We start from the raw sequence: 27,500 nt of genomic DNA on the forward strand, positions 1-27,500 counted from the left end.
TAAAGAAGGTACAAAAACATCCTCCGAAAGCAGCATCTCCCAACAATCCAAGAACAGTTTGGTGACTAAATGCCTTTCTACATTTTGGGTCCATGGCCAAGAAACGCCCCAGACCTTAATCCCATTGAGAACTTGTGGTAAATCCTCAAAAGGCGGGTGAAACCCCCCCCCCACAAATGACAAACTAAGTATTATGCAAGATTTGGCTGCCATCAGTCAGGATGTGGTCCAGAAGTTGACAGCATGCCAGGGCAAATTGCAGAGGGTTTGAAAAAGAAGGGCCAACACTGCAAATATTGACTCTTTGCATAAACTTAAAATTGTCAATAAAAGCCTGACACTTATGAAATGCTTGTAATTATACTTCAGTGTACCACAGTAACATCTGACAAATATCTAAAAACACTGAAGCAGCAGACTTTGTAAAAATTAATATTTGTGTCACTCAATTTTTGGCCATGGCAGTAAATAAGTCTTTTAGGCTGTTAAAGATGTTTAAAGTGTTAGTTATGACATCAAGTTGAGGTGATTATAAAGCTTAAAGCAGTCCTTGCATTAAAGGTAAAAAATGTTTAGGCATCAGTGTTCCTTCTCACCCCCTCTTACTTACCAAGCCATCACTTGATCCAGCACTAGGCACATCTGCAGATAGTCTCAAAGCCTGTGGCAAGGAAGAGGGGGTGGGGCTGAGTCCCACTGTGACAAAAGACACAGACAGCATGGCTCGGGAGCAGGCCTGCATGAGTGCCCTCCTATAGAGGCACTTGCAGGAGAAGAGCAGACCCTCCATTAAACAGAGCAGGTAAGTATAAACCTGTAAGTTTGCTTTTATAACAAAGCATTTACAATCGCTTTAGTGGATAAAGTGGATGAATTCTTGGAGATTAGCTTTAAAATTTGATTCCGGTATGCAGTAATCTAACTTATACCTCCCGGTCTGCTGCTCAGCTACCTACCTTTTTCAAAAACATTTACCTTATTCACTTGACTGAGTAGGAGATAAGTCCTCCAAACTTCCTAGGGTGTATTGTCTACCACCTCATCCTCTTCACCTGCCGTCATTTCCTCACTGCTATCATCAGCAATCACATATCACAAAGAAAGTCCAGGCATTAAAATGCAACCGCTCATGGGGAAAATTACACTTGCAGATAGTCTGCCAGTGTCATTGTGTAAAAACAAAATTTAGTGGCATTAAAGTCACAATTTTCCTATATAATTTTTTCCCCCTCTTCTGAGCTTCCCTTTTAAAATTTTCATATAAAAAAAAAACAGGGTTAGAAAGATACTTCTGGAAGAAATTTTCAAATGGAACCACGCAGCTTAATCAGCAATGGCTTTAATGAAAAAATATAACACATAGTATACAAAATAATTGAGCTAAAACCACTTACCGACAAATCACTAATTTAAAAGACAACGTTGTTTAGTCACTCAGGCAGCTGCTCACTCAGCCACATTCATACATAGACCCCCTATTTCTGAACTTTCTGAACTTTCTGAACGTGACATCCCCATGCACAGCGGTCGTCTCATTGCTCATGAATGAAATGAAGGTCGAGCTGAGACGACCGCTGTGCATGGTGATGTCACGTTCAGAAAGTACGTGGGGGCTTGCAATCAAACATGTTTTGCCCAATGCGCTTGAGCTTCCTCAGGGTTGGGCGGGGCCAGTAAGTCTAAGGTATTTATACCCTGTGGTGTAGATAACCTACTTAGGTTAATGGGTGACACCCAGTGGCCAATTACATTTGCTCACACACAAGTTTTGGTAAACTGTGCCTCCGACCAAGAATAAGAGCCGTACTATAGGATAACAGATTACCAATCAGAAATACCTAAGATAAATATGATCATTCAACTCTAATAGGCCATATTGTATATTAAAAAAACATAGCTTGGCTTGGAATAAGATACACAAAGAAATCTAGAAATAGAGAATACAGGAACAACAAAGGAAATGGACCATGGGAATGCTTGTTGTAAAAAAAAAAAAAAATAGCAATTCAACCGGAGGACAAATTTAAACGGTTTTCACTCCTCCAAAGAGGTTTCTAAGATTCTAGAAAGACTTGCATTCTGTATTCTATATTGTGTTTTAAGCAAGTGTAATTAGGTGAATGGGTGACACCCAGTGGCCAAGTAGGTTATCTACACCACAGGGTATAAATACCTTTTAGACTTGGCCTTGCCTGAGGAAGCTCAAGTGCATTGGGTGAAACATGTCGGATTGCACGCCGCCACGTACGTCCTGAACGTGACGTCACCACGCACAGTGGCTGTCTCAGCTCGACCTTCATTTCATTCATGAGCAATAAGCCTTCCTAGCCTCACACCTACTGTGGACTATCCATACCGCCGGCACTGTGTACATTGTACAGGAGCGAGCAAGACGCCATCTGGCAGAGCTGCTGCCATACTGCCGATGCGGATGGTAAAGAAAACGTCACAAAAGGAAGGGTGAAATGCTAGAGATATGCTTATATTGGTGGTGCCCTAGCCCCTTAATGCTGTGTGTGAGGTCACTGGGTTGACTGTACTGTGGCAAGGTACTGTGTCAACAATTTATCAACATCTCATCTGAACTGCTGTTGACTTTACAGTATTTCTACTATACAACTATGTTTGCGGACCATACATGCAGGCATTACAAGTGATTATACCAACATATGCCAATTCGAATATGATGTGTGCTGTATGATCCATTGTCGGCAACTTTATTTTGGAATGACATCAGTGATTACTTCATTATATCCTTGGATATTATCTATAAATTGCTGCTTTATCCCGAGGCCTCCTACTATTCATGCAATACTAGTTAATACCCCCTATGTATGAATGTGGCCAAGTGAGCAGCTGCCTGGGTGATTAGACAAACAATGTTGTCTTTTAATGAGGTGTCAGTAAGTGGTTTCAGCTCACTTTTTGTATATTATGGCTTATATTTTATTAAAGCCATTGTTGATTAAGCTGCATGGTCCAATTTGAAACTTCTTCCAGGGGTATCTTCCGAACCCCCTTTTTTTTTTTATATGAACTGGGTGGAGTTAGCAACTATTTGGCAGTTGATATGAGTGCAGGTTACTCTGCAGTTTTCAGCTGTTCATATTGGCTATAGAGGCCCCTGGCGTATCTTTTTTATACTGTTCCTTTTCAAATGTTCCATGGCCACATTGCTATATTCTTGTTCTGTCTGTTCCCACTGGACCTATGGGGTCCTGTGAGTTGCAACATGTGCGCTTCCGATTTGTACTACAACTCTACCTGTGGCTGTTCAGAGTGTCACACATGGCTGTTTGTGCGTGCAGTACTCTGAAGGTTTGTATTATAACTCTATGAAGTTATAGTACATAGCAGGAAAATACACACTGGGACACTCTCAGAACACCATAGGAAGCAGTGACATGGAATAGGAATACAGAGCCATTGCAGGGGACATTTGAAAAATGCAGCTCCTAGGGATGAACACAACGTTATTTTTATCGTATTTCTGAAAACATTTTAAAACCACTAACAATTGCTACATTCTGCTTACAGTTTTATTCATATGCAGATGATGGGTGGGAACTTTGACCTGCATGGTATATCTAGTACACATAGTAGATTTGTTTTGTAATACTGACATAGCTTATTCAAGCCGCTTTAGTTCTAAAGAATTTAGCATTTGCTCTGTGTCCCCTTACTTTGGCTTTGTGTGACACTCCTAAGCAGTTGCACGTAGAGGTACAGAGCGGGAGCATGAATGTTGTGGAGACTCACAGGACTCCATAGGCCCAGGGGGCACAGACAGAACAAGAATATAGCAGCTTGGACATGGGACAGTTGAAAAAGGAAGCTCAGGAAGAAATTAAGCACCATTTTTCTTTCTATAAGAAAATTATGACTTCAATACCACTAAATTGTGTTTATGTAATGACACTGGTTAACTGTCTGCAAGTGTAATCTTACACACAAGTGGCTGCATTTTAATATCAGGACCTGCTTTAAGATATGCGATTGCTAGTAATAGTAATGTGTAAATCGTGGTAGGTGAAGAGGAGGTCTTAGATGATATGCCCTAGAAACTTTGAAGTTTTGAAGCCTTTACAACCACACAGGCAGCACAGAAACTTTGATGCAATCAAGGAAAGGTTTTGTTCAAGAACAGGATAGGATGAGGTGTAAAAACTGATGAACTATTCTAGGAACTATTTTAGTTGCATAATTTTGGTAGTTTGGATTAAATGTATACAAGTATTAAAAGTATGGCAAACAAAAAACAGTTAGAACTTGTTACTAGAAGACTTCGTAGAATTAACAGAAACTTGGATGGACAGCTCGCATTACCGGGCAGCAAACATTCAAGAGTACACCCTGTTATGGTAGGAAAGGACTGGTAAAAAAGAGGTGGTCTATATACCAAGAAGTCTGAAATACTGTGAAAGTCTTTATAGATGGAGCTAAATATGAATTACATTTTAAGTTAATTGCTGATGTAAGTTCTTGTCCTCCTAGCATTAAAGTGGGACTTTATTCTCTTAATCAACATTAACCATTTTTAATCCTTATGCTACTAGCATTAGTAAATGGATAGGAAAGCATATCATATTTACTTGTTTTAAACTTTTTTTTTTTTTCTTTAGTTGCTTCCATGCCTAAGCAAATGTCACATCCCAGGAGCCTTCAGGAGGGTTCTTTGCTCAACCAATGCTTGAGTTAAGGGCAGATGGAGCCCAGGAAGTAAATGCTACATGAATCATCTGCCCCCACTGAAGTCGGTCACTGCCAGAAATGCCAGGGGGTATTTTTCAAAATGATTTCTCAGCAAAATAAAGCATGGAGACATGGATAAATGGGGGAGTTTGCGTTGAATATTAACAATGAATATAATTTCTGGTTGTTGGTGCAGTTCCACTTTAAAAGGAGACTCAGCCCAGAGTACCTAGCTTCCAAGGCATTACAATGTATAGGATACCTCAAATTAGTCAAATATGTACTGGGTAAACAGAATCACACAATCAATCCCTTGTCATTTCTGAAACGGTTTAGGGGAAATTGCATGGGTCAAACGGCTGAAGCCCAAAATTTTAAATCTTTTCAAAAAACACAACTGGCTGTAGAAAATTAGGGTTAATCTGGGTAACCGTGATCAAAGCAGAATCATGTTTTCCGTAGGTTACAGGAAAGAAGCACGCTGATATGACAAGAAATCTAAATTTTAAAGGCAAACTTCAATGAGTTGCACTCCTTAACCACTTCCCGACCGGCCGTTGCATATAAACGGCCGGACGGTGGCACTGCAGGGTCGGGTGGCAGTCTATAAACGGCCTCCCCACACCCTGCGTGTGTGCGCTCCCTGGAAGCGCGCAGCACCGCGATCCGGTGCCCGCTGTGTCCTCCGGACACAGTGAAACACCGATCGTCGGACGGGACCTCTGTACGAGGTCCCGATCATGTGATCACTGATTGGCCAATCAGTGATCACATGCAAAGTAGTAAGCAAGATGTCACTTGTGACATCATTGCTTACTACGTATGAAATCTGTGAATGATCACAGAGGTCACATGGTACAAGCCTATTCACAACAGGCTTGTACCATGTGACAAGCTGTGACCAATCACAGCTCAGTCAGGACTTCTCAATGAGTGCATGAATGCACACAGAGAGAAAGAGAAATGATTGCTTTTACATCCTATATGGGTGTAAAAGCAATGTGTAAAAAAAAAATCTTCATCACCCCCCACAAGTAGTACAGTGTCACCATGGTGACACTGTACTGCTAGGGTGACAGTATGTAAAAAAAAATAAAATAAAAAATAAAAAAAATAAAATAAAAATGTAAAAAAAAAGTGTTTAAAAATTATAATTTTTGTTATAAACTAATTTGGATTTTTTTTTTTTTACTAAAAAGATAACGGAATAAATTTTGGCAAAGATTTATGATGAAATATTATTTATTTGCAAAATTTTATTAAAAAAAAAAAAAAAAAAAAAAACTTTTCAAAATTTTTGGACTTTCATTTACATAGCAAAAAAATTAAAAATCCCAGCGGTGAATAAATACCACCAAAATTAAGCTTTATCTGTTTCAAAAAAAAGGGTAAAAAATTCATTTGGGTACAGCGTTGCATGACCGCGTAATTGTCATTCAAAGCGTGATAGCGCTGAAAGCTGAAAATTGCCCTGGTCAGGAAGGGGGTAAAAGTGTCCGGTCTTGAAGTGGTTAAAGCAGAAATTAACCCAAAAGGGGAAGTTCCTCTTCTTCCTCGACAGGTACCCACTCCTTCAGTTCCGGTCAGATCGCCGCGGCGATCTCAGCAGAAGTTCACTCCCCCGCAGCCTCCTGGGACAGAAAGTTGCGGGACCAACCACATGTGCAGTGAACAGCTGGCTGTGAAGCCGCAAGCTGTCACAGCCAGCTGCCCACAGTTAGTATGCCGGCGACAGGGACCGAAGCCAGCTGAAGGACACCGCTAGGTCCTGGGAAAAGGGAGTGTAATTTATTACAAGTCAGCTGCTGACAATTTAATACAGGACTGAAGAGCCACTTGAATTTAGAACACAAAATAGAACACTACCAAGGGAAAAAGTTTTAAAGACTTCAAAACGTATTCCAGTGGGTAACAAATATAACCAATTAAAACCTGCATGGCTAAATGAAAATATAAAAAGGAGAAAAAACAGCCCTTTAAAAAAAAAAAAAAAAAAAAAAAAAAAAAGGATAAGGGTCACACCTGGCAGATGTATTAAAGTGGTAGTAATGTTCCCTTTGTGATTTTTACCTGCACGTAAGCTTATAATAAAGCTTACCAGTAGGTAAAATTAATATCTCCTAAACGTGTAGTGTTTAGGAGATTTTTTTTTTGACAGCCGGAGACATCACTGGCACATGCGTTCTGAAGACACGTCACCCATGCCGTAGCCTACGACTCCATCGTTCATGAGCAGGAGTGCCATCATAGCGGCTCGGCCATTCAAGCTGCCGGAGCTGAAAACCCAGAAGGAATACCAGGTGGGGATGGAAGCACTGTCAGCAGTGACAGCGCACTACTGGAGGGATTCATTTTAAGGTATTTCATGCATACTAGCATATTATTCCATTGCCTTGAAAGGGAATTTTTTTATGTTGTGGTTTACCATCGCTTTAAATACATTATCTTCTGTATACATACCATTTACGGATTTCAACAGTTATTTCTCCCTGCCAACATTACTTGACATTCAGGCATAATCTCTGCCTCAGTGGACTCTGGCACAGATACTAATATGATGAAGCTCTAGCCACTTCTCTTCAAGCTCCCTCTGGTTTTAGTGGTCCCCCTTTCTTGGATGTTACCGATTTCTGCCCACTATCCCACAGTACATTCAACCTCCAGACTTAAGGCCAAGTTAACCTTTTTTTTTTCTAAATTCCAGCTTCCCTATGTAGCAATATACCATTTATGTACCTCAAAAAAAAAAAGTGCTCTGTCTTTTAGGACAGACCTCATCCCAGCCTCCAGAGTCTTCTAGAATCTCCGGCATCATCCTGGAATTTGGTATTTAGGGCATGACCTCATTAACACAACCCCTGCACCTGCCCAGCCTCTCCAGGAGATTGCTCCTGCCCACCTCTGTACTGACAAGAAAATAAAAACAGATTTCGAAATCGGGCTTGATGTAAAACGGAGGGTAAATCTCTCCTTGACCGCTACCAGGAATACTCTAGATGTCTTCAGTGCCCTTTCTGCCTCCGAGTTACCACTGTATCAGCTTTATGAATGTCCTTTTGATTTAATCTCGGTAAATCACCACACAAAGCATAAGTTTACCCCCTCTGGAAACTCAAAAAATTAGGCTATGAAAGACCACACAGAAAATCCTGCAAAAGGGGCTCATTTCCACTTCATTGTCTCCTGCAGGAATAGGTTTCCTTTTCCCTGGATTAAAAAAAAGGATTGCAGCCTCAGGATATGCATCTATCAAGAGCTGAATTGATTTGCTTTTTCTATTTAGTAACTATTCCCTTTAACCAACTCCCTATTCATCTGCATCCAGGGAGCCTAGCGTTTCTCTAAGCTCGGTCTGGGAGGAGGATGAATGCAAAACAGCCTTGACAGCCTTCAAAGACCAGAAGTGTCCACTACAAGTACCTGGTAATGCCCCTGCTGCCATACAGGAATTTGAGGATATCATCCTGGACTCTCTGGGAAAGTTCCTTGTCTATCTGGATGACATTCTGATTTATTTCCAGTCCTTGGCAGGTTATCAAAATATATAGGTGGGTGTAAAGGGGAGCTCAAAACCAGTCAGTAGGAAATTCTATTACGTTGGATGCAGGAACACTCGCAAAATGTAATTAGTAGTACATACCAAAACAAGCAAAAAATGTAAATGCATACAAGCTGTAAAAGTATGGCAAACAAAAAACAGTTAGAACTTCTGCTACTGGAGGACTTTGTGGATTAACAGAAACCTGGTTGGACAGCTCACATGACTTGGCTGCAAATATCTAAGGGTACACCCAGTTCTCGTAGGACAGGACTGGCGAGAGGTGGCCTGTATAGCAAGAACAATCTGATCTTTATAGATGGAGCTAAATATGAATGAATTAGATAATGGTCAGTGTAAATGCTAGGCCCCCTAGCATGAAGGATTAGGAGGAGATTCAGCCCAGAGTACTCCGTTTCGAAGCCATTACACAAAGTTATTGTGCAATACTTCAATTAGTCATATTTATTGGGCAAACAGAATTACACAATCAATGAAGGCTTGTTATTTCTTGAACTTATTTTGGGGAAATTGCATGGGTCAAATGGTTGAAGACCAAAATAGAAAAAGATGCTCTTTTGGACCTATTAAGTTAAAACAGCTGGTTGTGGAAAATTAGGGACCATCTGGGTAACAGTAATCAAAGCATAATCAATTTGTTGTAGGTTACAGGAAAACAGCATGTTGATATGATAAACCCCAAATTTTAAGGCAGTCAACTTCAGTAAGCTGCACTCTTTCCTTTAGCCCTGGTTCACACAATTCAGCTTTAAAATCATGCTACTTCACATGAAGTAGCACAATTTCAAAGCAACTGGTCAGTACAATTTCATGTGCAGCTTGCTTGATCTGTGCAACTTCATGCACAGATGTCTGTGTAGTCGCACATGAAATCACCAAAAAAAAAAAAAAAAAAAAAAGCGCAGTAACCTTCTTTCAAAATAGTTTATTTTTTTTAGGCTTAATGTTCATCTGGTGATCCAGCCAGCAAGTCATTTTTTTCAGAAGCTTTCCAGCAGAATGCATCAGTTTACATGGATGAAAAACTACTGAAATTGGAGCTCCAACCAAAATAGGAAGCTCTGCTTGTTGGCACCCCCTCCAATGTCACATTTGGCATCGGGGGGTGGTGCTGGGTGATGGGGGGGGGGGGGACTGGGGCAGACGGTCATTCCCCCTCCTGCAGTCTCCTGGGACACTTCACAGGTCCCAGAAGACTATGGGACCAATCACAAGGCGCAGAACGACTCACGCATGTTCAGCACGAAACAGACTGTGAAGCCGCAAGGCAGTATTTGAAGATGTTGACTTAAATTTTTTTTGGGAAGCCTGGAGCTCCTGTAACACTGGCAGCGGTGAATAAAATTATTAGTTTCTCCTTTATCCCAAAAAGGAAACAAGAAAGCTGTAACAAAGTCTGAGCTAGAATTTGACCTCAATGTTTTGTTTAGTGTATTTAAATCTGCTAACACATTTACCACTTCCCTCCCTCCTTGTGTCTCACTAATACAGAGGTGTGTTACTGGCCAAATCACCAGAAAGAAAAGGTTTCTTCACGGCAAGAGCCGTTTAAATGTGGAATAGATTCTTTTTTTTTTTTTTTAAACAAAGCCCTAGATTATTTTCAAGATAAACAAAATATAACAGGATACTATTTATAGGTAAAGTTGATCCAGGATATATCAGATTGCCTCTTGAGGGGTGGGTGCAATCCGGAAGGAATTTTTAGTCCTCCTGGAGCTAACTAGATCATGCTTTATTTTTAAGAATGGAAAACTGATTCAGCCACCACATCTAATGACTGGTAGGCTGCAATACTTTAAATGTATGGATTTGGGGTTAACACTGCATTAAAGCGTATGTAGACAAATTACTTCATTTTGTTCTGTTAAAATTTACAATTTAGAGTTTTCAGGGACTACAAAATTTGGCGACAATGATGTAGAGGGAACATATAGGTCCACCAACCACTGGGCAGCGGAGTATGTAAACACGCAAATCCTCCCCTTTTGGGTGAAGTTCTGCTTTAACAGCAAAGCGCAAATATATATTTTTGCTTTTTATAGTTACCGGACAGCATTTTAATTTAATAAAATATATTGACTAATTAATTTTTCCTTTTATGGATTTTTACCAACATTGAATATCAAAACTTTTAAATGACTAAAAGTCAATTTTTGGTGCAAAAAATTCAATTGCCAGCAGATGATACCAGTGCACCTCTCGCACCGAGTACTTGCCGTCCTTGAGTGTCAGGTGACGTCACTGCCCCTCCCCTCAAATCCCCCGATGAAGCCGCGTGACCTGCGGCGTAACGCGTAGGGAGGGGCAGTGACGTCACCTGACACTCAAGGATGGCAAGTACACAGTGCGAGAGGTGCACTTGTATCATCTGCTGGCAATTGTTTTTAACAAAGCGCTTAATATTGTTTTTACATGTGAGTGCAATGGGCACATATTAAAGTTAGTTATTTTTAAAAGGATAAGACACTATGTCTTTATTTCTTCTCATACTGAGGGATATACCAAGGAGGAGTGCTCCAGTGTATTAAGAGAGCGAGAGATCTTTCTGGGGATAGTAGCAGGAGAGGAGAGCCACGATTGAAGGAGTAACCACCATTACTGCTACGCTGTTAAGGAGTAACCACCATTACTGCTACGGTGCAACTCAAGGATATAGTCCCATTTGGGGAACACAAGCGGTTTTAGCCTATTTATAGGCTTTATATGAGGTGAGAGCATAATAAGATTATTCAAGTCACTGGGAATTGGAGTTCACATCACCTGGGATTTTTCACGAGTATCACCAGAGACTGATTTATTTATCACTCATTTATCAATCAAGTTTATATATTTTGTGCACATTGAATATTGACTTATTTTCAGAGAATTATCACTTTATGGGTGCACTTCATTTTATATATATATATATATATATATATTTAATTTTGTGTTTACACTATTATATGGATTTAATTGAAAACAATTTTTATGATAATTAATAACAATTAGGAGCGCGGCACCATTGTGATATTTGTTGAATTTTTATGCACATTGGATGAATATGTGTTTGGTGCTAACGAACCTATCTTATAATTAATTGGTGGCTCACAAGATTTCTATTTCATTGCTACCAGTGAGTTATCTTTAAAATTTCCTTGAACCAGCTGTTGTGAGATTGAACACTGACACCAGTCTACTTTAGCTATGCAACTGTACTGAAAATATGGTAGATAATTTAGAATAACTTATCCTAACAGATATTTCAAAAACATTAACAAAATATCCTCAACCTTCTACTCACTTGTAGTCTGCAGGTGGCTTAAAGTCTGGATTCAACCCCACCATTTCTGTGATCAGGTTGTGACGCTCCTCTTCCAACTTCTTTCGTGTCCTGAACTCACGTGTGTTGAGACGCTTCCCCTCACTATTATAAATGGGTTCAGGAGATGGCGATCTGTATGGAGGGAGAATGCAAGATGTCAAAGAAAATACATGAGAAAGTGGCTAGAACAATTTCTTGTTTCCAGCCTGTATAGACCCACTATAACAACTTGCTGCAGTTATTTTCATACTGTGGCCACGTAATCACCCTCCACCCTTATATGCTGGGTGGGTTACTCCTTAAGGTTTTTCAGAAAAATACTTGCAATGTTAAGTACAAAAACCTGCTGGGACTTTGTTTGGCAAAAATACCTGGGACAATGTTTACAGCATTTATTCCGTAGCAGTATGAATTATAGCAAGGCATGAAGGTTTATGAGTGAACAGCAACATACAAGGCTTTGGAAATGCCAGTCTAAAAGTAACTTGCTAAATTGATTACAATATTTCTAGAAGCAGCATTGACTTTCCCACTATATCAGTTTACACTATAGCTTTTTATTCTAACCTCATGTTGCAGAAAAAAAAAAAAAAAAAAGTAAAAATTAAATGGCCTTAAATGTTAAATCAAGTCAGTCAAATTATATTTTAGGGTTCTGTGTTGGCCCATCTAGTATATGCACTATAAGAGCAATGGACTGGGCCAAAAATAAATTTGCTAGTGCAAAACAAAAGAAAACTTTAGCTACTAGAGAGAAAAGTCAGCAGGTTAATTCTGTAAAATGTAATTAAATCTGCCAAATATTCAAATTAGAGGGCTGTTTCAAGGGAAAAAAAAAAATTATTAACATTATACAATTATGCTCACAAACTTTCTTAAAATGGGCCACAATAGTTAAATCCTGTTTCATGAAGTACAAAGGTTGTTAACCGTTAAAAATGGGGGGGGGGGGGAAAAAAGGGTTAACCTTGCCAATACCTGCTTTTCACGCAAACCACCACAAATTGAGTAGAGAGAACAGGGTAAAGTTAAAGTTGTTTAAATAACCATGTGGATTTAGGATATTCCCCATAAGCTGTGCCTTTATTGACACATACTGAAGTCAAATGGAATGGCTGCTGAAGACATTTGAAAGAGAAGTTTCATTGAAAAGAAAGCAGTTATTGGTTAAGAATTTCTGTTGTAGGTGACTGGGAAAGCAAGCTACTGCTGAATATTACAGTGATAAATAAATGCTATATCACCCTAAATCACACATTCTAATTCTACACCTTAAGAAAAAAAAATTAAAAAAAAAAAAAAAACAGTTTCATTGCACCACTCCGACAAGTAAAATTTAAAAAAAAAAAAATATATATATATATGCATGGTTACTAATGCAGAGCCAATAAAAAAGCAGATCAGTTTTAACACTCTATAAAGCAGCAGATGCCACAACTACTAAACTGTTAGACTTATCCAATAGCTCGAGTAAGAATTTCAAAATTTACTCAGGTTTAATTTTAGCTGAATGTAAATAGCCAATTACAATAAGTGGTGTTAAAAAGTGTTAAGTGAAAAACAAGCAAAAATGGGAAAACTTGCTCAATTGCAATATTTCTAGATTCTGCTACCAGAAAATAAATATGCTGAAATAAAAAAAATATATATATAGAATATACATCTCTGAAAGTGTCTAGCACATCTGAAGAGATTTTTTTATTTCAGTTAAGCTGTAGGAGCAGAAGCCCCACTGATAGCATCTTCTAAACAAGGAAGAATCACAAGGCTCAGCATCAGTAAGATGTTATAGTTCTAAGGCTAAGCAGCATGAGCTGGTATATGCAGATTCATTATGCCCAACAGTGTGACGCTGACAAATTTGTATTAGTTTAACTGTAGAATATGTAGATCAACTACAACACAGTTGTACAAATGCTGCAGCCCCTTGTGTGTTTACGTACACACAAAATTGATGTAATAAGTAAATCTTTATTTTTTTAAACGTAATTTCTTACGTTAAAGTTCTAGGCGAAGGCTGGCCATACAGATGAATAATTTTTCAATACAGCAGTCATTTATATACCACTGTCACTATATACCAAAATCATGGTAATCCCCGCTTGAAAGTGTGCTGGATGAAATAAAGCATATTTTATTTCACTCTGCAGTCTTTACGAAGAAAACACCTTTATAGTTTGTATAATGATTTGCTATGCAGCATCAAGGACGTAATTTACCGCTAAGGCCTCTTCATATGGGTGTAATGTTCCATATACCTGTGCAAACTACTGTCTTTACCTGCACAGCAGCCACGCACAGGCAACCAGTTCAAATAAAGGACAGGGAGATGGTTGCACAGACCTCCAAGCACACTGCACATATATGCGGGACTAATGCACGGATCAGAACACAGACTGCATTTTGAACTGTACATCATCCTGCACAAATGTACACTTGGGGATGCGACTGGGGATCTGTGCAGCACTCTGCCTGCCACCGTTTTGAACAGGCTGCCTGCAAAGAAAACCTGTGCCTCCCGTGCAGGTAGAGGCACTTGCACAGGTATACAGAACATGGCTGCATCATAGGACAGAAACCTCCCACAGCACTGATCTTTAGACTCCACAGACGTTAACATATTCAGTGCTCCTGCTCCTTGACCTCTCCGCGGCCTTCGACAGTCGACCACCCCCTCCTCCTCAAAAAACTACACTCCCTCGGCCTCAGAGATTCTGCTCTCTCCTGGCTCTCATCCTACCTGTCAACGCTCTTTCAGCGTTACCTATAATGCTACCACCTCCCCCTCACTCGCCCTCCCTGTTGGGGTCCCTCAAGGCTCTGTCCTCGGGCCCCTTCTCTTCTCCATCTACAGCTCCTCCCTTGGCCAACTCATACACTCTCACGGCTTCAACTACCACCTCTATGCCGGCGACACACAAATCTATCTCTCAACCCCCCACCTCACCCCCTCGGTCTCCGCCCGAATCACACACCTACTGAGTGACAGACTGGATGCCGCTCCACTTTCTTAAACTAAACCTCTCCAAAAACAAGTTTCTTGTCTTCCCCCCAGCCCGGACACCACCCCCCATTGACTTCTCCATCACATCCAACACCACCACCATCAAACCCGCCCCGCAGGCCAGAGTACTTGGTGTCATTCTGGACTCCAACCTATCCTTCCAGCCCCAAGTCCAATCTTTAACAAACTCGTGCAGACTCCACCTCCGCAACATCGCCAAAATACGCACTTTCCTAACTCCAGAAACCACTAAACAGCTCATCCACTCACTCATCATATCACGACTCGACTACTGCAACTCCCTCCTCACTGGCCTGCCTCGCCGCTGCCTATCCCCGCTTCAGTCGATCCTGAATACGGCTGCCAGACTCATTCACCTTTCCAGCCGCTCAGTTTCCACCACCCCCCTCTGCCAATCCCTCCACTGGCTTCCAATTGCGCAACGGATCAAATTCAAAATCCTAACACTGACGTACAAAGCTGCCCACCATACTGCCCCGAACTACATTACTGACCTAATATCCAAGTACCGCCCAGCAAGCACACTCCGCTCTTCACAAGACCTCCTCTCTAGTTTCCTGGTCTCCTCCTCCCATGCCCGCCTCCAGGACTTCTCCAGGGAGTCACCCATCCTCTGGAACTCCCTGCCCCAACCCATCAGATTATCACATACTCTCCTCTCCTTTAGGTGCACCCTGAAAACCCACCTCTTCAGGGAAGCCTACCCCACCCCCTGCTAACTTGCCGACCTCCTCCACTCTTCCTACCACTCCATCCCCCACAGTTATCTCCTCCTGTGCCACCATCCCCTCCCTCCTAAATTGTATGCTCGAAAGAGCAGGGCCCCCAATCCCCTCATGTTTTGCATTGTATTGGTATTGTTCTGTCACATGTTCTGTCCCCCTTTGTAATGTACAGCGCTGAGCAAACTATTGGCGCTTTATAAATACTGTATAATAATAATAAGCCCCAAATTTTAGCTGTGAAACTTGCCCACCTCTTCTGCCCGTGTCCACCATTTTTCTCCAGAATGCAAAGCATTCTGTAAATGGAGGTTGTACAGATGAATGACGCCAACTCCTCAAATGACAGAACGCTTTGCATTCTGGGGGGGGGGGGATAAACGCTGTGGGGAAGGACCAGGCAGTAGTTGGGAAACCATTTCTAAACTGTGCAGCAACCAGACATGGAACACAGTTCACCAGATGTAAGTTATCCTAGTACTGCAGAGCATAAAAGAAAAACTAAACTTCAGTTTTTAATTCATTCATGCGTAATCAAACCAAGGTACAAGACTGGTGTATAAAGTTGTAAGGAACATGTCTGAACCCTTGGCTACCTTCTGGATTTCTGCATGAAGAACTGAGCATGAGCTGATTTTCATCAAAGTACTGAAACAAGATGAATCACTGGAGAATCTGGTCAACAAAAGCACAGAAATCTACACTGCAATAGTGAAGCAGGTGGTTTTTGATTAATAGCATACGCTTCTTTACCCACTGTTCCCTCTCAATGCTGGAGTCACCAAAGATTTGTGTATTGCAAACATATGCCCTATTAGTCCTTTTTCTGCTAGAACCGTTTTTGCACATGTTTAAAAAAAAAAAAAATCATTTTAGGTCTGATTACTACAGAAAACTCCGAAACATTTTCTGAAAGCAGACAGCTTAAAAAAAAAAAAATTGGAACTACCACTATTTCTCTCTTTAAGTCTCACCGCAATGGTCTAGGAAATGCAAAATTTCAGAGGGAAAAAAAACGCGTACTAAAAAAAAAAAAAAATTTTTGGTAAAATATAAAAAAAAAACACAAGGTTGTGCTACGTAACTAGATACCCAACATGCCAAACCTTAAAGTTTGTGTGCGCCTATGAAATGGCGACAATCTTTAGTAGCCTATGGTTTGTATATTAGCAGATGCTTCAAAAGCCCCTACAGATCATCAGTTTTGCGTTACAAAGGTCTTGTGCTAGAATTACTGCTCTTACTGGTAGAGGGGGCTGTGGAAGCAATCGTCCAGCAGCGGACCACGAACGGACCTGGAAGTGATAGGGTTAAAAGCCTCTTCAAGGAGTTTTAGTACAAAGTCGTTCCTCATAACGGAGGTCTTCCAGCCCCCCTATTAAAAACTGTCACCCTTCTCTGGACTCTTCAGTTTAAGCACATCCTTTGAGATGTGGCTGGACCAAAGTTTTGTAAAGTGGTAAAATTATAGTTTTAAGTCTTGAGTAAAAAGCCTTTTTAATGCGTAGTAGTAGCCTGCTAGCCTTGCTTGCTGCATCTTGGCATCACACACTATTGACACCCAGATTCCTTCCCATCCTTAATTTCCCGAGGTTCTCCATCTAGTGGGTAACTGTCGAGCTTACTCCCTTAGCTCCCATGTGCATTACTGTACATTTTTCATTAAATCTCATCTGCCATTTAGATGCAAAGACTTTATACATATCACTTGGGATCATGGAATTACATTATGGGCATCTGTTTTTACCACATGCTGATCTGAAAATACATTCCCAGCTCATAAGTTTCTTTATTTTTTTTAGTCCTGAGGAAGGAGTTTTGAGAAAACACGTTGGCTACCTACTTTTGTATCGTGTTTGATAAACCTTTTACTGAATGTTTCAATTGTTGTAGCACCCTTCTCCTTCATAAACCCTATAGACAAAGCCTGTAAAAACACCAGTAAAGAGGGAGTGAGTGGGGGTGCCAGAAAAATGGTGTCTGGATCGCAAGTAGCATTATCAGCCCAGTGACACCAAGTATCAAACTAGCCCCAGGGAAAGACCTCAACACAACCCATGTGCTAAGTGCAGCCTAATCAGACAGGTGAGCCTTCAGGTAAAGGGACATTGGCTGCAACAGCTCTAAAGCTAGAGGACTCTGCATGAATCCAGACAAGAAACTTTGGAATTATGCATAGAGTGCATCTCTGTGCTTACAATACCTGCCTATGCCACTGCAGGGACATTGTTGCAGAAAGATCAGCATATTTCTGTTGACTGGAAAAATATGCATTCAATAGTTGATTGGAAAAACTGCAAGATTTAGCATTCAGCCTATAAAGTTACCAGCATTTGCTAAAAAAAAACAAAATAAAAAACACACCACACACACTTGAAAGAGCAGAGCTGGGAAAAGTACAACCTCCTGGATGACACCACATTAAGCTAACCAGGCTGGATAAAGTAAGGGTTATGGCCAAGTAGGTGGCAATTTTTACCAATGGATCATAAGTTGAATGTACTATGTCCCTCAATGGATGATATAAAAAGTTTATATACATTTGCATTAAAACATTCAATCAAGATAGCAAAACTATCAAATTGCTATATGCTCTTGCCTTTCAAGAAAAATACGGTTATGGTGCCTTGAAGTTAAGGCTACACTGAACGTTGCAAATGAAAAAATTGCCTCCACTATTAAACACTGAGAAATTACCTGCAGTAAAAAAAATAAAAAGGAACAAAAAACAACCAATGTATGAGGCAGTATGCGTAAAACACTATTAAGATGAAGATCAGTTCACATTTCTGCAGAAAACCCAGGAAATTCTTGATGGTTCACACAGTAGATCACATGTATGGCTAGCTTCAAGAGTTAACAGCGGTTTTAAAATAGTTTATCAAAGTTCCTTTCTGACAAAGGGGCTCAGAATAAAAAGGTGACTCCAAGATCAACCAATTCTGCAGCAAACATCACTTAGGGGAAATTTTACTACTTTCCAAACAATGTTAGAACATTGTTAAAAAGTCAAAAGGAATGCAAAAACTTACAACAAATCTACAATTTAAATGGATAAAAATATTTAGCTTTTTTGCATATGGCTCATATTTAAGAACAGATTATACCTGGATTCATTGTAAGTGGTCTTGCGGTGTTAAAAGGTAAAAAGTAAACCTGAACAATGACTTAATTGATCCATTTTGGTTTAAATGTACCATGGAAAGTTATCTGTTCACAAAAAATACCTGATTTTGCCAGAAATCTAGTAAGCTGATAAACTGCTTTGCACAAAGGGTTATGGAGATAAGAATGATTTTTACTATTCTTCAAAAGTGAAGTAGGCAGGGCTGACATGAGCTTTGGAATATAGAGCTACACCAGGGGAGATTACTAAAACTGGAGCAGCTGTGCAAAGTAACCGATTTCTAACTTCATCTTGTTCAGTCAAGCTTTGAAATTAAAGCTAGAAGCCGACTGATTTCTATACACAGATGCTCCAGATTCTGGCTGCTCCTGTCTTGGGAAAATTCAATCTATGCCATCATGGGAAGCACAGTGGCTTAGTGGTTCGCACATTTGCTTACAGCATTAGGGTAATTGGCCTCTGCTTGTCTGGGTTTCCTCCAGGTACTGTACTTATCAAACACTCCAAAAGACACCCTAGGTTACTGGGCTATTAACCACTTGCCCTCCAGATGATTTACCTCCCTTCCTGACCAGGCCATTTTTTGCATTACGGCGCTGCGTTGCTTTGACAATTGAGTGATCATGCAATGCCGCACCCAAATTAAATTTACGTCCTTTCCCTCCCACACACAAAAAAAATAGGTTTCTTTTGGTGGCATTTGATCGTTGGTATTTTTTTTTCTAAAGCGCAATAAAAAAAAACGCACAAACAATTGAGGAAAAAAAAAAAAATTTGACTTTTTGCCATTAACCAATTGCCGCCCAGCTATAGGCTGGGCAGCAACTGGTTAATAGCAAAAGGTCAAATTTATTTTTTTTCCTCAAAATTGTTTGTGCGTTTGTTTGCGCTTTAGAAAACAGCTCGTCCCTCTTGGTGGACGCCACATGGGGTCCTATCAGGTATGTGCAATGCGCCTGCCCGCAGGGCCGCGATCGGTCACTGGTGTGTACCTCGGACACGGCCGATGACAGATGTGTGTACCGGCCCAGTTTCCAGTACAATGTGACCTGCTGCGACCAATCACAGCAGGTCACATGACAGTTGTATACAATGGATGGCTTCCTTTCATGCCATCCATTGTATACAAGTGTGTCTGTGAATGGTCACAGCAATCACATGTACAAACTGGGACAATCACAGCCCAGCTGTGTCATGTGATTAGCCGTAGCCAAAATCACAGCCAAGCACAAAAAAAAAAAAAAAAAAAAAGCCCTGAATGACTATGTCATTCAGGTAAATGCTTGCTTATAGCAAAGTAATTCTTTGCTATAAGCAAATTCTGTAAAAAAAAAAATAAATAAATACGGATTACTTGCCCAAAGTAGTACAATGTTACTATGGTAACATTGTACTACTTTGGTCAGAGAAATATGGAAAAACAAACAATAAAACTAAATAATTTTTTCTCATACGGTCACCAGTTATGACGACACTGTACTGCACTGGTGACAGTATGTAAAGTGAAACATTTTTTTTTATTTTATTTTGCGAAAAATGACAAAAAAATTACAACTTCAAAAAACTCGCCATGCCTCTTATGTGTAGGACTGTCTACTTTGCAAAAAGAGGTCATTTGGGGGATATCTGTACTGTTCTGACAATTCTTGGACCTCAAGAAATTAGACTGGCCATCAGTACTTCAGGATTGATCAATTTTCAGATATATCCCATAGTTTGTGAACTCTAACTTTCCTACAAACTAAATTGTCACGGTTCACCCACCGAGGCGCGCACGTGTGCCCGTGACTTGGGGTAAGAGAGAATAAAGGGGACTTTACTTTGAATATATAAAACCAGCCGTGAAACATTTTCACAGCTCACGCTACCGCTGGCCACCACTAGAGGGAGACTCCACTCCAGCCGGTCGACCACACACTGGCAGATAGAAATCTTACATACAATCTGGTGCAATAATTAGAGCTGAGGAGCAGCCTAGCAATCGCACACCCTTCTAGGTTTCCTCCAGCTATCCTCCAAGCTAGAACCCCGGTGTCAATTACTCTTCCACTGTCCACACACCCCCATACCACAAACGGTAGCTTGCCACCACTCAACAGTTTATCCACAGAACGGTCTGCTGTGACACCACACACACAGATCTCCGTCTGGCAGACCTGTCACCCTTACAATCGGCACGCAATCTGCCAACACGCAGTGCAATTGCATACAGATCGACAATGAATTTGACCGAGCAAATAAAAGACACTGAAATACAATACAATCTAATCTCTTCGGAGATATGAGCCTGCTTAAGTACCCAGAAGTCACTTATTAATTTTAAGATTTAATATCTCGAAAGTGGGCAGTGCATAAAATATGTACAAAGTATAAAAACTTACAAAAAATACAAGATGACACAATTGACTATTGAATATAAAATAAAAAAGGGAAAAAAAACAGAAATAAACTTTTACCAAGATTTATCCTACGACTGGAGCAAGTCAGAGGAAGTCCGCAATCCATCAGTAAAATAGAACGGGCTCCATACGAATCACAACGTCCATACCTCAAGTCCTCAGTTTATGAGAATATGGACACAGGCTGGACATTAGTACCTTGGCCAATCAACCCTGGGGGGTGTTCCTGTACCAGCCCACACGACGTTCTGGGTGCTGAAATGCCCAAAGTCGGTTGGACCAGGAACGGTTTGAATCACCAAGTCAGGGATAGAATTTCCGACACCAGCGCATCAGTCCAATCGCGACAGTACCAATCACTGTTCAGCTGTTGCAATCCAGCGTTCATTTGCAAAGTTCAAACAATGATTTTTGTGGTGAGGAAGTAGACGTTTTCTTCTGATGACTCTTCCATGAAGACCATATTTGTACAAGTATCTCTTTATAGTGGAATAGTGTACCACAACTCCAGTGTCTGCCAGATCTTTCTGGAGGGATCGTGCAGTCAAACGTGGGTTTTGAATTGTTTTTCTCACAATCCTGCGAGCTGTTCTGTCTGATATTTTTCTTGGTCTTCCAGATCTTGCTTTAACCGTTTCAATACCGTGCAATTTTACACCTTCCTGCCCAGCAAATTTTTCAGCGCTCTCACACTTTGAATGACAATTGCGCGGTCATACAACACTGTACCCAAACTAAAATTTTATCATTTTCTTCACACAACTAGAGCTTTCTTTTGGTGGTATTTAATCACCACTGGGGTTTTTATTTTTTGCTAAATTAACAAAAAAAGACCAAAAATTTTGAAAAAAAAAAAATTCTTTGTTTCTGTTATAAAAGTTTACAAATACATAATTGTTCTTCATAAATTTAGGCCGAGATGTATTCTGCTACATGTCTTTGGTGAAAATAACCCAAATTAGGATGTATTTTTTAGTTTTTAGGAAAGTTATAGAGTTCACAAACTATGGTATAGATCTGAATATTGATCAATCCTGAAGTACTGACGGCCAATCTAATTTCTTGAGGTCCAAGAATGTCAGAGTAGTACAGATATCCCCAAATGACCCCTTTTTGCAGAGTAGACAGTCCGACGTACTTCATAAGAGCCATGGCGAGTTTTTTGAAGTATTTTGTCATAATTTTTCGGAAAATGAATAAAAAAAATTATTTTCACTATTTTTTTTTTTTTTTTTTTTTTACATACTGTCACCAGTGCAGTACAGCGTCATCATAACTGGCATGGCAATGAACAGGGACCCTGACTGGTGACAGTATGAAAAAAAATATATATTTTTTTAAATTTTTTATTATTTAATTTTATTATTTTTTTTAAGATTTTTTCATATTTTACTATGACCAAAATAGTACAATGTTACCATAGTAACATTGCACTACTTTGGGGAAGTGATCAGTATTTTTTCCTTTTTTTTTTTTTTTTTTTTTTTTTTTTTACACAATTTGCTTATAGCAAAGAATTACTTTGCTATAAGCAAGCATTTACCTGAATGAAATCGATTGTTTTTTTTTTTGTGCTTAGCTGTGATTTGGTCACAGCTAATCACATGACATGTGCATGTGATTAGCTGTGACCATTCACAGCTAGGCACTAGTATACAATGGATGGCATCATGAATGAAGCCATCCATTGTATACAACTGTCATGTGACCTGCTGTGATTGGTCACAGCAGGTCACATGGTACCAGCAACGGGAGCCGGTACTCGGATCTGTCATCGGCCGTGTCCGAGGTGCACGGCCGATGACAGATCGCACTGCTGCGCCGCTCTGCACTAGCGCAAACGACGCATGTGCGGGAGCACGCCAAATGGCGTGTACCCAGAACGGAGAGACACTTCTGAAGCTGCCAAACGGCCATTGGCAGGGCGGCTAATGGTTAACTTCCACTGTTCCTGATGACTGCCATTTCTTAATTACATTCCGAACAGAGGATATTGACATCTGAAAACGCTTTGCTATCTTCTTCTAGCCTTCTCCAGCTTTGTCAGCGTCAACTATTTTCAGTTTCAGTTTTCTAGACAACTGCTTAGAAGAACCCATGGTGCTGTTTGTTGGGGCAAGGTCAGATGAGTCTGGGCATTTAAAACCTTTGAGATTGACATCACCTGGTCTTCCCAGACGATGATTGAGAACAATCCATGACACTGGTAGGTCTCAGCTTGGCAAAGGGGGCAGTGCATGCTAAAAATTCTGCAGGGTGCCCAAACTTTTGCAGACGCCATTTTTTTGTTTTCTGTTATTTTGAAAGTGTAAATGATGGAAATAAAATCCAACTTTTGATGCCTTTTGGAGATCTTTCCATCTTTCCTTGGCTTCTTTATGCACATTAATACAAATTTTTAGCTGGGGTGCCCAAACTTTCGATCCCCACTGTATATAGATAGATAGATATAGTCAGGTCCATAAATATTGGGACATCAAAACAATTCTAACATTTTTGGCTCCAAGGTGGAGCCTTTCTGGAGAGTTCCATTAGGAGTCTGGACTTCGTTGGACCTGCCGGTGAACCTGAGGTGCCCCCCCAAGTGTTTCATCATTCCTGAGTGTCCACCATGGTGCCGGATGCTGCCTTAACCGCTGACCAGACCCTGATGTTGCCACAGATATACATACAATGCTCAGATTGTATGTATTTTTGGTAAGCGCATAATTGCACCAGATTTTTTCAACAGCAAGTTGGATACATAGAACACCAAGCAGCATTTCCTTCAGTTTATTGACTCATCACTAATGTCACTCTATGGAAAATATATTTTTACCACTATGTGAGCATGCCAGATTGGCCATTGTATGATTGATTTATATGCAATTTGGTTTATCTTATTACAGTATTTTTTTTTAGTGCTGCATACCCTTCTATTATTTCCAGTGAGGAGGGAGTTGCAGTAATTGAGTCGTGATATGATGAGGGAGTGGATGAGCTGTTTAGTGGTTTCTGGGGTTAGGAATGTGCGGATTTTGGCGATGTTGCGGAGGTGGAGTCTGCATAAGTTTGTTAATGATTGGACTTGGGGCTGGAAGGATAGGTTGGAGTCCAGAATAACACCAAGTACTCTGGCCTGTGGGGCGGGTCTGATAGTGGCATTGTTGGACGTGATGGCGAAGTCAATGGGGGGGGGGTGGTGTGCGGGCTGGGGGGGAAGACTAGGAGCTCGGTTTTGGAGAGGTACAGTTTAAGGAAGTGGAGCGACATCCAGTCTGATATGTCGTTCAGTAGGTTTGTGATTCGGGCGGAGACTGAGGGGGTGAGGTGGGGGGTTGAGAGATAGATTTGTGTGTCAGCAAAGAGCTGGTAGTTGAAGCCGTGAGAGTGTATGAGTTGGCCAAGGGAAGAGGTGTAGATGGAGAAGAGAAGGGGCCCAAGGACAGAGCCTTGAGGGACCCCAACAGAGAGGGGGAGTGAGGGGGATGTGGTAGCGTTATAGGTAACGCTGGAAGAGAGTTGTGACAGGTAGGATGAGAGCCAGGAGAGAGCGGAATCTGAGGCCGAGGGAGTGTAGTTTGAGGAGGAGGGGGTGGTCGACTGTCAAAGGCCACGGAGAGGTCAAGGATTAGGAGCACTGAATAGTGGCCATTAGCTTTGGCAGTTAGAAGGTCGTTGGAGAGTTTGAGTAAGGCAGTTTCGGTGGAGTGTAGGGGACGGAAGCCGGACTGTAGGGGATCGAGGAGGTTGTTGTCGTTGAGGTGAGAGCTTAGGCGAGAGTAGACTAAGCTCTCGAGGAGTTTGGATGTGCATGGGAGCAGGGAGATGGGTCTGAGGTAAATATAAATATAAACATAGACATGAATGTACATCAATCTGAATAAAATCATAATGTCCATACACATTCAGACAAACTTGAAAAGAGCACCAGAATCTCTCCAATGTAATTTGATGCCTTTTGGAGATTTTTCCATCTTTCCTTGGCTTCTTTATGCACATTAATACAAATTTTTAGCTGGGGTGCCCAAACTTTCGATCCCCACTGTGTGTGTGTGTGTGTGTGTGTGTGTGTGTGTGTGTGTGTGTATGTATGTGTGTATATATGTGTGTATATATGTATGTACCTGATTTGGATGTAAATACCCTCAAATTAAAGCTGACAGTCTGCAGTTAAAGCACATCTTGTTAGTTTCATATCAAATCCATTTTGGTGGTGTATAGAGCCAAAAATGTTAGAATTGTTTTGATGTCCCAATATTTATGGACCTGACTGTATATATACATATATATATATATATATACACACACACATATATATAGTGTGTGTGTGTGTGTGTATATATATATATATACACATACACACACACACACACACACACACACACAGTGGGGATCGAAAGTTTGGGCACCCCAGCTAAAAATTTGTATTAATGTGCATAAAGAAGCCAAGGAAAGATGGAAAAATCTCCAAAAGGCATCAAATTACAGATTAGACATTCTTATAATAGGTCAACAAAAGTTAGATTTTATTTCCATCATTTACACTTTCAAAATAACAGAAAACAAAAAAATGGCGTCTGCAAAAGTTTGGGCACCCTGCAGAATTTATAGCATGCACTGCCCCCTTTGCAAAGCTGAGACCTGCCAGTGTCATGGATTGTTCTCAATCATCGTCTGGGAAGACCAGGTTATGTCAATCTCAAAGGTTTTAAATGCCCAGACTCATCTGACCTTGCCCCAACAATCAGCACCATGGGTTCTTCTAGGCAGTTGTCTAGAAAACTGAAACTGAAAATAGTTGACGCTCACAAAGCTGGAGAAGGCTATAAGAAGATAGCAAAGCGTTTTCAGATGTCAATATCCTCTGTTCGGAATGTAATTAAGAAATGGCAGTCATCAGGAACAGTGCAAGTTAAAGCAAGATCTGGAAGACCAAGAAACATATCAGACAGAACAGCTCGCAGGATTGTGAGAAAAACAATTCAAAACCCACGTTTGACTGCACGATCCCTCCAGAAAGATCTGGCAGACACTGGAGTTGTGGTACACTATTCCACTATAAAGAGATACTTGTACAAATATGGTCTTCATGGAAGAGTCATCAGAAGAAAACCTCTTCTACTTCCTCACCACAAAAATCATCGTTTGAACTTTGCAAATGAACATATAGACAAGCCTGATGCATTTTGGAAACAAGTTCTGTGGACCGATGAGGTTAAAATTGAACTTTTTGGCCGGAATGAGCAAAGGTACGTTTGGAGAAGAAGGGGCACAGAATTTAATGAAAAGAACCTCTGTCCAACTGTTAAGCATGGGGTTGGATCAATCATGCTTTGGGGTTGTGTTGCAGCCAGTGGCACAGGGAGCATCTCACGAGTAGAAGGAAAAATGGATTCAATAGAATTTCAGCAAATTTTGGATGGTAACTTGATGCCATCTGTGAAAAAGCTGAAGTTAAGGAGAGGATGGCTTCTACAAATGGATAATGATCCTAAACACACCTCGAAATCCACGTGGGATTACATCAAGAGGTGTAAACTGAAGGTTTTGCCATGGCCTTCACAATCTCCTGACCTCAACATAATTGAAAATCAATGGATAGACCTTAAAAGAGCAGTGCGCGACAGACAGCCCAGAAATCTCAAAGAACTGGAAGACTTTTGTAAGGAAGAATGTGCAAAGATACTTCAAACAAGAATCGAAAGACTCTTGGCTGGCTACAAAAAGCGTTTACAAGCTGTGATACTTGCCAAAGGGGGCAGTACAAGATATTAACTCTGCAGGGTGCCCAAACTTTTGCAGACGCCATTTTTTTGTTTTCGGTTATTTGGAAAGTGTAAATGATGGAAATAAAATCTAACTTTTGTTGACATATTATAAGAATGTCTAATCTGTAATTTGATGCCTTTTGGAGATTTTTCCATCTTTCCTTGGCTTCTTTATGCACATTTTTAGCTGGGGTGCCCAAATTTTCGATCCCCACTGTGTGTGTGTATGTATATATATATGTGTGTGTGTGTGTGTGTGTATGTATGTATATATGTGTGTGTGTGTGTGTGTGTGTGTATGTATGTATATATGTGTGTGTGTGTGTGTGTGTGTGTGTGTGTGTGTGTGTGTGTGTGTGTGTGTGTGTGTGTATGTATATACAGTCATGGCCGAAATTGTTGGCACCCTTGATATTTCTCCAGGAAATCATGCATTTCTCACGAAACGTATTGCATTAACACATGTTTTGCTATACACATGTTTATTCCCTTTGTGTGTATTGGGACAAAACAAAAAAAGGGAGGAAAGAAAGCAAATTCGACATAATGTCACACAAACCTCCAAAAATGGGCTGGACAAAAGTATTGGCACCCTTTCACAACTGCGGATAAATAAGAATGTTACAAGCATGTGATGCTCCTGTAAACTCACCTGGGGCAAGTAACAGGTGTGGGCAATATAGAAATCACACCTGAAAGCAGATAAAAAGGAGAGACGTTCACTTAACCTTTGCATTGTGTGTCTGTCTGTGCCACACTAAGCATGGACAACAGAAAGAGGAGACGAGAACTGTCTGAGGACCTGAGAACCAAAATTGTGGCAAAATATCAACAATCTCAAGGTTACAAGTCCATCTCCAGAGAACTAGATTTGCCTTTGTCCACAGTGCGCAACATTATCAAGAAGTTTGCAACCCATGGC

The 27,500-nt window shown here is 40.6% G+C and overlaps 1 protein-coding gene across 2 annotated transcripts in view; it reads right to left on the reverse strand.

The window, feature by feature from the left end:
- SF1 (splicing factor 1) overlaps positions 1-27,500 on the reverse strand; it is an 82,210-nt gene that overhangs the window by 26,376 nt on the left and 28,334 nt on the right. For both annotated transcript variants that reach the window (XM_089681656.1, XM_089681658.1), the window contains one exon: positions 11,535-11,687. In XM_089681656.1, coding sequence (XP_089537782.1) covers positions 11,535-11,687 — 153 coding nt within the window. The remainder of the gene's footprint in view (positions 1-11,534; positions 11,688-27,500) is intronic.

This window comes from Staurois parvus, unplaced genomic scaffold (assembly GCF_062004578.1).
Source record: "Staurois parvus isolate SC_StPar_1 unplaced genomic scaffold, SC_StPar_1.0 ptg000275l, whole genome shotgun sequence".
Taxonomy (NCBI): domain Eukaryota; kingdom Metazoa; phylum Chordata; class Amphibia; order Anura; family Ranidae; genus Staurois; species Staurois parvus.